Below are 12,398 nucleotides of genomic sequence, written 5' to 3' on the forward strand. Positions count from 1 at the left end.
CCTTCTTAAAATTTAACACATTAAACTGCAAAAGATATATTCAATGATATTATATATAATTCGTAGATTTAATAAATATATTATACGACAAATTGGTGTGCGTAAACGGTAGAAAATCATTCGCCAGATTAATTCTGTTCAACTGTTTGTCAAGAATGTCTCGTTTAGAGCGACGACAGGAATGCATCGCGTGCACCGGGATTAGCAAAAAGTCGGACTGCGTTTCGAATTAACGCGAGAAAGAAGTGCGGCCGGGATCGGGTAATGGGAAAATCGAAGCCGGTGCAGCGCCGCGCCGGCGGCGGCAAGGAAAATGGGGGTCAGTGTGTGAACAGCCTCGCTCCTTATGTCGCAATTCGAGAGGTCGCCGACCGTCTTCCTCTTTCGATCGCGTTTTGCCCCGTTTCTTTCTTCTCCCATTTCGCTTCCCTCTATTTCTCTCTATTTCGTTTTCTTTTTCCTCGCCCCCCAGAGCCAAAGATTATACCGCGCCCGAATTTCTGCTCCGCTTCGAGCCGTAACACGTTCTACGATCCGAGGCATCGATATCCTCGTTTGCTGTGCTCCAGTTTCATTTTATCTCTCCTTTCTTTCCTTTTCTTTTAAATATTAACCCTTTGCAATCGGCCGGTGACTCTGCGGCACCACTAAATTGTTACAGGATATCAATTGTTACAGCACGTGTCATAATAATTTTGATATTATAAAAAATTATAATAGTGTTATGCATCGTGTTCTGTACTGTGCTCTTTCGTAGTTTATTTGGATAGTTTGTTAATTTTAGGTAGGCTTAAATTAATTTTATTTAATTTAAGCGGTAATAATGCTTACATTTATTCATTTAATTTAAGCGATAATAATGCTTAAATTAAATGTCTCTTCTTGATGACGACTATACTCAATACGCCAAAAATTGCTACCACTTCTCCACGACGAATATATTCGTCAATCCCATCTGACTATTTAACAAAATATCTCGACGGCTCGAGACACTGCTGAAGACATTGCTCACACCGACGAGCAAAGAGCCCGACGAGGGTAGTTTGAAAGACGGCTTGGAATTCCAAGGATGTCTTCGTACCCGACGAGGAAACGGAATTTCCTGGACGGTCGGAACTTTTCGATCCTGCCGGCTTATTAATATTCCCTTTCGCGCGGTCGCCGAAGAAAGACGGAAGGAAGGAAACCGCGAGGCAGGAAGAAAGCCCTCTTTTATTTCCCGGCTAATTGCGAGAAGTGTGCACTCTGGTGTGACGCGTCCTCGGAGGACCGAGGCTCTTCTCGGTTTGATGGCTCGGACGATGAAGATCGCGGTAATTAAAAGTCGTCTTTCGTCCAGGAAACGCCGAAAAGAGACAGTAGGAAATACGTGCCGCGACAACGCGGATAGAAAGGATTTCCTTGACCACCGTCCAGTCATTATCCGACGCGGACGATGACGGGAAATTGCAGATCGTTGCTTCGGATTCAATTTCATCGACGATGGTATCGATTATCCCTCCGTTTCCTATGCCGGAGTCATTCGTGATTCGTTGTAACGTATACAGTACCGAAGTTGTCTGTGTTAGTAGCAGAGTGACCGCCAATGTTTACACCGGCCTCACCTTAAATATATCCTAACAATATACAATCAGTCAAAGCCAAGAGCTCGAACGGTCGACACTGGCGGAGTCATATTACCGAGACGCTCGAGTAAACATTCATGTGTATTAGTGAAGTATCGGTGTGAGTCAGAAATGACTCCGGCACAGGACTCCGTGCTGCAGTACTCCGAGGGTTATACATCTTTAACCAGATCCACGTAGATCGCGCTCCTTTATATAGATATTGACAATATATAGTCATTTATTCTGAGAAATATAATCGTGTTCCAACCCTTTGCGATCGTTTCGAGTTTCTCAAGCGGAATTAATTTTGTCGGACAAATAGTCACACGAAATGCGGAAGATTAACCCTTTAACTACTGTTGGCGCCAATAGGCGTCCAAATCTCGCCTGTTTCACCGTTTAAATAAAATTCTTCCATCCACAACATGGTCTCGTTCCGCCAAGGGACCGACGAAGAAATAAACGGGTTCGAAGTGAATGCAGCAAATTCCGTTTCAGACGAACAATGAAACCAGAATTCCGTCGCGGGACGGAACGGAGAGTGAAAGAAATCAGGAAAGGCTAGGTGTCGTCGGACAATTAGACGGCCCCGAACGAACGGGCAAGAATCCTCGCTGCGTGGCTCGGTATTGCGTCAACCGGTATTTATGCGTTGTTAGTCCGCCCGGGCACTTTCTATCACCGGCGATAGAGGATATCATCGGAAGAATCCGCCGCGGTTACGCGGATCCGCGTGTACAGTCCGCGGCGGCGTGCAATTTACGGGCGGAATTCGCCCGCGTCGTACATTTTAACAAAGGCGCTACGGCGCCGACGGGGGGAGAAAAACTGGTTGGAAAAAGGTAGAATTCCTTGCGGTTCGCCGACTTATCGCGGCCGCAAATCTTCATTGTCTATTAAGTCGGCTGTATGCGCGGCTAGAAAACGATAGATCCGATCTGGCCCGTTTGGTGCGCCCCGCGCGCCGTTTCGCCTCCTCGGACCTCACCGTTCCGCGCAGGGACTGCCAATTTCAATCGGTTGCTCAACGAAATCGCCTCGGATCGGTTACTCCAACCTATCGTATTTTCCTTTTGTTTGCTCGTTTATTGAATATGCACGGCGAGTAATTTGTTATCAAATTGGGAAAAGAAAAATGAATTGTCAGCGATCGATCATCGTCTAAGCTAGAGTATTGCAACATAGATAGGAAAGAAGTATGTATCATTAAAATTGTATAATAGTAAAAATAAAATTGTATAATATTATATTACCATTATTATACTATTTTACTGAAGAAATTGCTAATAGAAATTGCTGTTCATAGTATGAACAGATTAATTATTTTATGTTATAACGGTGACAATAATATAGTATAACATAATATTATATTACAATTACTGTCGTTATGAAACCATCAAAATATCACTTCTTCCGTAATAAAGGAAATTTTATCCACGCACAAGAACGAACAAATAACTAACAAATAATTAGCATTAACTGATCATACACTGCGCGACGAAGGACATCCGAAAATTGTTCGTGTTTCTTAAAACCAAGTGAACGTGCACTGTACTAATCTCGACACACGGTACCCAAAATCGAGCGAGCGGCGGGCAAAAACGAGAATTGAATCGTGTTTTCGCACGGCGATTCTGGTAAATTGAAATCGCTGAAACGGCCTGTTTCCTTGCGAAGTTTCCCTTGCAAAATAAAAAGAAAAAGCGGATCAAACCTCACGAGCCGGTGATAAACTACGTTTCCGGTGCGTGCCGGGTTCCGCTATTGAAATCGCCGCGAGTTTTCCAGGGGACTCGTTGACTTCCACCGGAAACGGCGTTTATTCGCGTTGGGAGAAGAGGTAGCCCAGATGTGGTAGCGAAGCCGGAGCGCCATCGGAGGCGGTCGAAATATTCGAAGGCGAAAGTTACTCGGATCGGGCCGCGAGAAGAAAGTCCGGCGGCTGGAACACGGATAAGTGGAACGGACGATACGATGCATCGCGTGGCACGCGGCGTCGCATCGGCTCCCGTAGAGGACACGGGACTCGACTCCCTACGGGCACGTGAGAAAGGAAGCCTCTTCGATCGTTCGGATTGTATTCCGCCTGATAACCGTCTCCTTGTGCGAACGACACCGGCCGAAGGCTGCCTAGAATTATGAGGCTGTCGCCTGATCATCGTGAAAGTACCGCCGCAATCTTCCACCTTGCGCGCGTAATTGTGCACTAAGCTTTTCAATGTAAACGCGGCGTTCGCTGACAATGGACGTATACGTAATGTGAACGATTTACGTATATTTAACTCTTTTTCTAATAGTATTATATTGACGATAATAGACCGTAATAATAAAATAATAGTAATAATAATAATAATAAAGTAATAGTAATAATAATAATAATAATAAAGTAATAGTAATAATAATAATTGAATTGAAAAATAATTGTTGAATTGAAAATAATTATAAATTCGGTGGATTAAATACCAAATCCAGTTGAAATATCTCGCGCAATAGATATTAATAAATATTAAAAATAGAAATATTCGCGACAGAGCGAACGGAATAAAATCCGCTGACGCGCTCGGTTCTTCTTTTCGCAGGAGAACGATCGTAACAACAGTTCGCACTTTCATTCTATACTCCCGATAAGGTCCGACCATTCTTCCCATTGATCGACATAAGAGAAACACCGGCCGCCTTTCCGGAAACGTTAGCCATCGCTTCTCCGCGGCCGCGATGTGCGAAGTATCACACGCGATTGTATTAGAAACTCGTCGGCGGCCGCGCGCTCGCGCGGCCGCCGACGTCGAGACAATTGAATTACTCGGGGTTTCGGTAGCTTGCGTAAAATTGCGCAACCGCGGCTGAACGATCATCATTCGAAAAATCCACGAGCACAATCGAGGGAAAACGCTTCGCCTCTTGGATGACGAAAGATATATTTGATCGCGACGGCAACCGACTCCTCCGTCGCGGCCGCTTTCCAAAGACTTTCGACGGGTTTTCCTTCGTTCCTCTTTTTTTCGGGCGACTCGGACGACCTAGAAAAACGTAGAGTACGAAACGCGATCGTCGAGGCCGAGCTCGAAAACCGCAATTTAGGACGTCTTAGAGAATATACTCTACCTTTTTATCAGAACTGCATGGCGCACGGTGGATTCCACGATAGCCTAATACCCGTTTACTCCTCGCGTAATCAACTCCATTATTTTTTTAACTTTTTTTCTCTGATGTTTGGTGATATAAATATTTTTTAATTCTTCTATCTCGAGTTATTATATTTAACCACTTAGCTGCGTCGATATATTTCGAAGATAAATTTTGTTACGCGTTTTATCGACCATACTGAGTATAGTTTTTTTCGATAATTATTCTAGAATCATCCTAAAGTGTGTGAAATTTATGACTATGTTATCATTTTGACATACAAATCGTAGATGAAATATTTTTATTATAAGATATTAAATTGCCATTTCCTTATGACGCGTATACACGTCGTACGCAACTAACAGGTTAAGTTTGTGCTTTTCTTTTGTTTTTATCCTTTTTTTAGATTTAAGTCTTTGTATTTTATCAGTCGTTACGTGACTGCTACCATATTATTCTCTCTCTCTCTCTCTCTCTCTCTCTCTCTTGCTGCACTGTAACAAAGACTTTATCTCATTAATAGATAAAGTTATTATTATTATAATTCCATTGGAATTATGCACGCTCGGACAGGTTCATAACGCTGCGTGTCGACGCGACAGGGCGCTAACGATGAACGACCAACGAGAAAGAGAGAGGAAGAGAGACTGAAACAATTCGAACTTGGGATTTTCAGCGTGGAATCGACTTTCTCTGGAACTGTAATTACCGGAGCGAGTTCCCTGCTAATTCTGCCGGCACCAGCGACGAGATACACTCGTTACTAGAAATTGTCCTGATCATCCTCTTCATTAAATGCATTTTTTCCCGCGACACTTGCGCGTTCAACCTCGCGAGCACTACTTTTGCACGGTGTTGCACGCTCTTTTCGTTAATCCTTTCGCTTCTCCTCAATTATTTTTCCGCTTTTCCTCAATTATTTTCTCGCTTTTCCTCAATCATTTTCTCGCTCGCGTCGAATTCTGCTAAACTGTGTCGAATTGCGTCGCATTTTGACCGATTAATTCTATCGAATAAATTATATATTATATTACATTATACTATGCTCTACCGTCATCAGGTCGTAGAAGAAATTAATAATATTCATATTTAACACTTTACCAATCGGCCATTGGGTCGCAAAAATCTAGCTCGATGTTAAATTTTCGTTTTTATTTTCATTTCATTTATTTGATTAAGCGCGAAAGATTTAAGAAATATGGAAAAAATTATATAATTTTTAAATTAATAATATTCATATTTTACCCTACCGATCGGTCATTGGCAAAAATTTAGCTTGAAAATTAATTTCAACGAAAAATCACCCTCTTGCCGAGCGCAAATTAGACTCGCCGTATAGACTATCAAAATACGCGATAAATTCTGTTCACCTACGTTGAAACTCACCACTGTTCGCCGTCGGACAGGCTTGATACAAGGTGATCCGCGGAAGGAGGGACGAAGAAGCCGCGGCAGGAACGAGAGGCATTCGACGGCAAAGCAAAGCGTCTGGTTTCCCGGTGATCGCCTTTGGCCATTCTTGGCTGAAGCGTAGCATCTCCGAGTTCCTCTCTCGCGGAGTTCCTCTCCAAGCTCTCGGAGTTCCTCGCTAAGCCCTCAGAGTTCCTCTTCGAATTCCTCGTCGAGCTTCTCTCCGAGAAAAACCTTTCACACGGAGCGACTCAGGAGCCGCGCGCTCAGTGTTCGAATACCGCCGAAAGGCTCTGTTTACATCTGAACGAACCGAGTCCAAAGAGAGAGAGAAAGAGAGAGAGAGACAGAGAGGGAGGGAGAAGAGCAAGGAAAGAAAGGCGGTCGAAGAATAGGGAGAAACAGCCGCTTCCGTAAGCAGAAAGCTTCGCTAACGATGCCGGGCCGTATCCGGGAGCTGTAACGAGACAAAGTTCCGACACCAGCGAAATTTCAGGGGCTGCCGACCCACCCTAACCTGACAAACCGCGCGCCATTTTTACGGCCGCCGTTGGAAAAATAGTTAATAGTGATATAGTCAATTTTACGCGATACTAAAATATCACGGCCTTCACTACACACTTTTGTACCTTGCATTTTGAAGGGTTTCTTAAATTTTAATAATTGAACTGCTTCGTAACAGCAACGACAAGAATCGTGACTAACTGTTCTGAGGTACCGAGAGGAACTAACATTCAGTCGCGAGCGTAACGGGCAAAAAATCAGTTTGCGAGCTCGGCTTGTTATGTTTACGTTTGGCCCAAGTATGTGTTCGCGACACAGACTCGCGATATATGTATATGTTGGCGCAAGTATCTGTTCGCGAGTCTGACTCGCGATGTTTATGTTTGGCCCAAGTAACTGTTTGCGAGTCTGACTCGCGATATTCATGTTTGGGCAAAAATCTTCATCGCGAGTCTGACTCGCTAAAGTACGGGAAGAGGTTAATAAATTCTCCATCCAGTTACCAATTTGAAAATGCGCGACAGTAAAACAATAATTGACACCGCCGTCCGGTTAAGGGTCGATTTATTCGCTGCCGGCGTTTGACCGAATGCCACACAACGTTCGAATCGCAACGAAAACCGCGACAATCCGGTCGCAGTTTTGTTACATAAGTGTTATCCGTGTTTTCTATTACGCTGCGAGGCAGCGCGCGGCAAAAGTGTTTATCTCTCAACAGGTTCTTCTGGTCGGGTCGTGGCAGCGGCGGCTCCCGTAACCGAGAAATATTTTCCGAATCAAATAACTCGGAGTGACACTCTCTAAACTAAACGAGCCTTTCTAATTACCGGGGCAGTTATTGAATGGAAGTGTTACAGTTCCGCGGGAAAAAAAGATTCGCCGGAGTCACTTGGTTACGAGTAACGCGCTCTCGTTGCGAGAACGCGTGGTTGTAATTCGCGCGTTAAACACGCCCGCTGTTTAGACTCGCTTAACCCCTTGCACTATAATAACAAGTTAGACTCGTGACGAACATTTCTTACATAATTTAATAAATACGACTGCCAATTATTTCTATGAAATCGAAACAAAATTTGAATCTTCCATCAGAAAAATCTGGGATTGACAGTAAATGAAAATAATCGCGAAATCCTCTCGTTCCATCAATGAAATTATCGAGGACCCAAAAATGCTAATCAACGCAGTTCGAAAAAATCTCATAGTGCAAGGGGTTAATTGGCGGAGTACGTTCTTAGCGCTGTTTATTTTTTTTACCCCCGAAATTACAAATGGCAAGTCTATCAATTTGGTATTTTATGCGAAGCGATCGATATTTATAGCTCAGTCACCATTGGAAAAATCTATTTTTCCCGGGGTCTGTCACGCGCGCGGTAGAAATCTATTCCGTGACATAGTAGTCGAGGGTTAAAAATTCTCGGAACGACAGGGGAGTTTCGATTGTTCGAACCGAGTCCGTATATTTTTGTAGCCGTAGACAGGGCGAGCGATATCGAGAGAGAGAGAAACGTTTCGGATCGCGTGTTTATCGGCATGTATCAACGGGCCTCGATAAACATTCGATTCTATCGAATCGGTCACCGGTTCCGGGGAACGTTAAGATTGCATCGGCTCGAGGGGGATCAAGCGAATTGGACGGGCTCGAAGGAAAATGGCGACGGTCGCCCACGCTCTCCGGCCAGTCTCAAGCGAACGTAGGACCGTGATAACGCGCGGTCGCTCGGTCAACCGGCTCTCTCGGACTCTCTCGGTCTATCTCGGTCTCTCTCGGTCTATCTCCTGGCCGTTCGGACACGAAACGAAACGACACGACACGTGACGCACACGAACGGCAGCGTCGTGCCGTAACAAGATCGAGGAAACGACACGCGAAAATGCCACACTGGCCAGCCTTCGGTGTTTCACGCTCTACTTGCATGTCCGAGAGAAACCGATCTCGGAGGACTCTCCCGCGGACTTTCGTTTCCCTTTCGGACAGGGGTGGATTCCGAATGAAAGTCGACGTCGATTGCCTTTCGATTAACGCGCCCTCCCGATATGTATTCTGTCGACCGATTCTTCGGACTCGAAAGGGCATAGCTGATCAACCCCTCGCACTACGACTCCTTTCACATTGCATTGTTTAGCACTTATTTATTCTGAATATTTTCTTTAATAGGACCAGATAATTTTTGTCTTTCGTATTATCTTTATTTACTTCCATTTCTAGACTTTAATAGCAGAAGAATTCAGTTTGACTTTGATTTAGAAGAAATTAATAATTTAATAATTTAGTTGATTAATTATAGTGATTGAATTATTATAATGCAAGGGGCTAAGATGGTCAAAACTGTCCTTAGAGGTTTTTCAACGAGCCATATACCTTTCTATAGCTGACCAATAAAAACTCATTTGCGCAAAATTTTTACCCTGTAACTTGTTCGCGAGGGTAGTTACAGGGTAAATTAGATCTCACGGTTTTCCGGTATTTTCACACCTTTAGCGGCTTTCTATCATGTTGAAAAAAATGTGGCTTGTTTTGGACATCGCGCCGCATGTTATAGAATTTTTTCAGATATTTCAGTTGCAAGCTGTGATTAACAAAAATGAGAAACCAAAAAAAAAGTCGGGAAATTGAAAATATTTTTTGGCGTGCTGCAGTTGCTATTTCGAGAAAAATCAAAATAGCATCTCCCTTTCTCGACACTGCTGACTGTCGAATTACTACCAACAAGTTTTATTAACGCAACGAGACTGCGGAATTAGCATCGCGAAGTTTCATTCAATACTTTGATCGTTGAATTACCTCCGCAAAGTTTTACGAATACTTCGACTGTGAAATTAGCATCGTAATGTTTTATCGGCATCGTCCACTGTCAAATTAATGCCGACGAAGTTTTACCGACATCGTTGACTGTCAAATTAGTACCATAAAGTTTTATCGACGCTTTCACTTTCGAATTACCGCCGCGAAGTTTTACGAACACTTTGACTATGGAATTAGTACCGCGATGTTTTGTTAATATTGTGGACAGTTGAGTTAGTACCAGAAAGTTTCATTACCACCTTGACCATGGATTTAGTATCGCAAAATTTTACCGATATCGTAGACTTAGCAACTATCGGAAAATTCGTATCAACACTTTCACCGTCGAATCACCACGTCGCCTACGAAATTAAAACCTAGAAAGATTATAGAGAATCAAAATGATACACGTGTACTCAACAAGATTGAGAATTTGCAGGATTGGAATTTATCATGACTCTCTGCAATATTTAATAATCATGCAACAATTCGCATAATTATTCCAATAATTTCACCGTCTGAACAAGTGCAACGTATCGCATTTATGACGCGATGTGAATTAATCGTTGCAACGATCAACAGCCCGGCAGCCCGGCATTAATCCTTTGAGCTCGAGTGCCGACTCTGCGGCGCCATTAAAATAATTCTAACACGTTCGAAAATTATTTTGACAGATTGTTGTAACTGTTGTACGAGTGACGAGACTCAATTTCATACGCGTAGAACGAATTTAGTTAAATAAAATGGAAACACTAGAAACCGGGTAAATTATTTTATATTTGTAATCGAACCCGGCTTCGAGTGCAAAGGGGTCGATAATGGCTGGACCGCCGCGGGACGGGTAAATACAGGTGCGACACGGCGCGCGGCTTGCCCGCGAGGGGAAGGCTGGGCGTGAATGTTTACGAACGAGGAGGCAACGAGTCCGGGAAAATCGGCGCGTTGCCGGGAGTCGGCCACGTCCCGGAGAAAGTCCCCGATCGCGTCGCCTCGCGTGTACGATCGTGAGACGATCGCGTATGGATCGTAGCTGGGGATCGTAGCAGCGTGGATCGAGCCGGGGATCGTTTGACCGCGGGAACACGCCCGAACAGTCCGGGAAAGGTGTATCGCTTGCGCCGCCGCGGAATTGTAACACGCTGCTTTCTTCTCCGGACAGTGAAAGGGAGAGTTGTTTTTTCGCGTGGCCGGGACTCGACGCGCGAGGGCCAGCGAGATCTCTCGGTCCCTTTCGGTTCGAAAGCGTTCTACCGAGTCCGGGTGGAGAAGTAGGCGGCACCGCGCGGGTTATGTAGATCGTGAAGCTCATTGGAAACTCGTTAGAAATTAATACCTGACGCGCAGGGAGAGGATCGACGCTCACCGGAGCGCGCGCGCGTGTTTCTCGCAGCGGTTCTCTTTTCCTATCTCGAAACCGCGACCGGTCGACCCCATTCGCCGATCGGTGGCCGGTTCTCACCGGCTATTGTCAGCCGTAGACGCCGCTATCCGCGTCCTTTCTGATCGAACGGCTCCCGTTCCCACGGATTATTTCTTTGATTCGATTAACTACGAACCGACTCCGCCCCCTCGACGCGCCCGTACCAATTGCGAATCTAATCACTGGAATCTCCGTTCCTACTATTCATCTATTTCCTTATTTTATTTCTTTATTCATTTATTTATTTAACTAATTATCCACATACACAGGTTACAGTCTTTGTAACAGAAGAAGAAATGGAAAGAAATTAAAACTCGTCCTTTTTATTTCTCTTTCTTTAACACTAGCATTCTTACCTGTATAATAATCAAATAAATCAGTCGATGAACAAAGTAAGTAATAATTGTAACGCAGGTTTCTGTAATGAGACTTATCATGCTTCTAATCTATTTAATTTAACCTGTTGCTGCATACAATGCGTATACGCGTCATAAAGAAGTGGCAGTTTTATCTCTTATAATAAATATACTTCTCCTACGGTTTATGTCAAAATGCTTATAGTAATATATTCATAAATTTCGCACGCTTTAGGATAATTCCAAGAACAATTATCAAGAAAGCTACACTCGGTATAATTGATGAAACGCGTAACAAAATTTATCTTCTAAATATAAATACGCAGCTAAGTGGCGCTAATGCCCGTAATAAGTGTGGAATGTATATTTTTGAAGTCGTTCCCCTGGACTCTCTCCCAGTACATTTGAGACGAGCACGTGTGAAGCCTTAAAGAGTTCATACTAAACCAAACCATATATATAGATATTATTAATAACTAGAAATAAAGGCTATTATATTTACAAGTCAAACAACCATCAAATCCTTTACGATATACAGTATCTAAAATTATAAATTAAATATATCGGTGTAAAGTAATCACAGTTGTAAAGTTGGAGAGAGAGGCGAGGCATAATTTAAACATAATCGAAGCTCGGCTGGGATTGGGACCGCGCGGTACAATGATCGCGGTCCGGCCGCCGGGCCGCTGATGAAAAAGATGGAGGGCAATCGGGAAAAGGAGGTCGAGGCACCTTTCTCTCCTTGAGAGAAGAAGCGGCTACTGCGAGAAGGCGCGGTCGAACGACGCCGACTGTTTGCCTAGAATAGAGCATAGTTCACACCGGGTTGGCGGACTGCTGGCTGCCGGGCTGTTCTCGGTACTGGCGAAAACGAGGGAGATACGTTCGATCCGGGGCGACACGCGCCAGGCGAACCGGACGATCGACTCGCGAGTATGGTTGCTCGCTGCTGCGACTTGTTTGAAAACGAGACTTTCGAAACGGGAGCTGCGAGAGCGAGAGAGAGACGGACAGGGAGAGAAAAAGAGATATATAGACAGACAGAGAGATATATAGGCAAAGAGAGAGAGAGAGAGAGAGAGAGAGAGAGAGAGAGAGAGAGAGAGAGAGAGAGAGACGGAGAAACTGTCGTCTTTAACACTTCGGAGACATACAATACGAGGTGAACCGCCTTCCTATTCTTCATGGCAGCC

At 44.2% G+C, this 12,398-nt stretch overlaps 1 protein-coding gene across 2 annotated transcripts in view; it reads right to left on the reverse strand.

Annotated features, from left to right (window-relative positions):
* Positions 1 to 6,941, reverse strand: part of LOC144472971 (uncharacterized) — a 32,593-nt gene extending 25,652 nt beyond the window's left edge. For both annotated transcript variants that reach the window (XR_013494481.1, XM_078186467.1), the window contains exon 1: positions 6,120 to 6,941. Coding sequence is in view for 1 of the 2 variants with exons in the window: in XM_078186467.1 (XP_078042593.1) it covers positions 6,120 to 6,270 (151 nt within the window). In the remaining variant the exon portion in view is untranslated. The remainder of the gene's footprint in view (positions 1 to 6,119) is intronic.
* Positions 6,942 to 12,398: the final 5,457 nt, after the last annotated feature.

Source organism: Augochlora pura, chromosome 7 (assembly GCF_028453695.1).
Source record: "Augochlora pura isolate Apur16 chromosome 7, APUR_v2.2.1, whole genome shotgun sequence".
In the NCBI taxonomy this organism is placed as follows: domain Eukaryota; kingdom Metazoa; phylum Arthropoda; class Insecta; order Hymenoptera; family Halictidae; genus Augochlora; species Augochlora pura.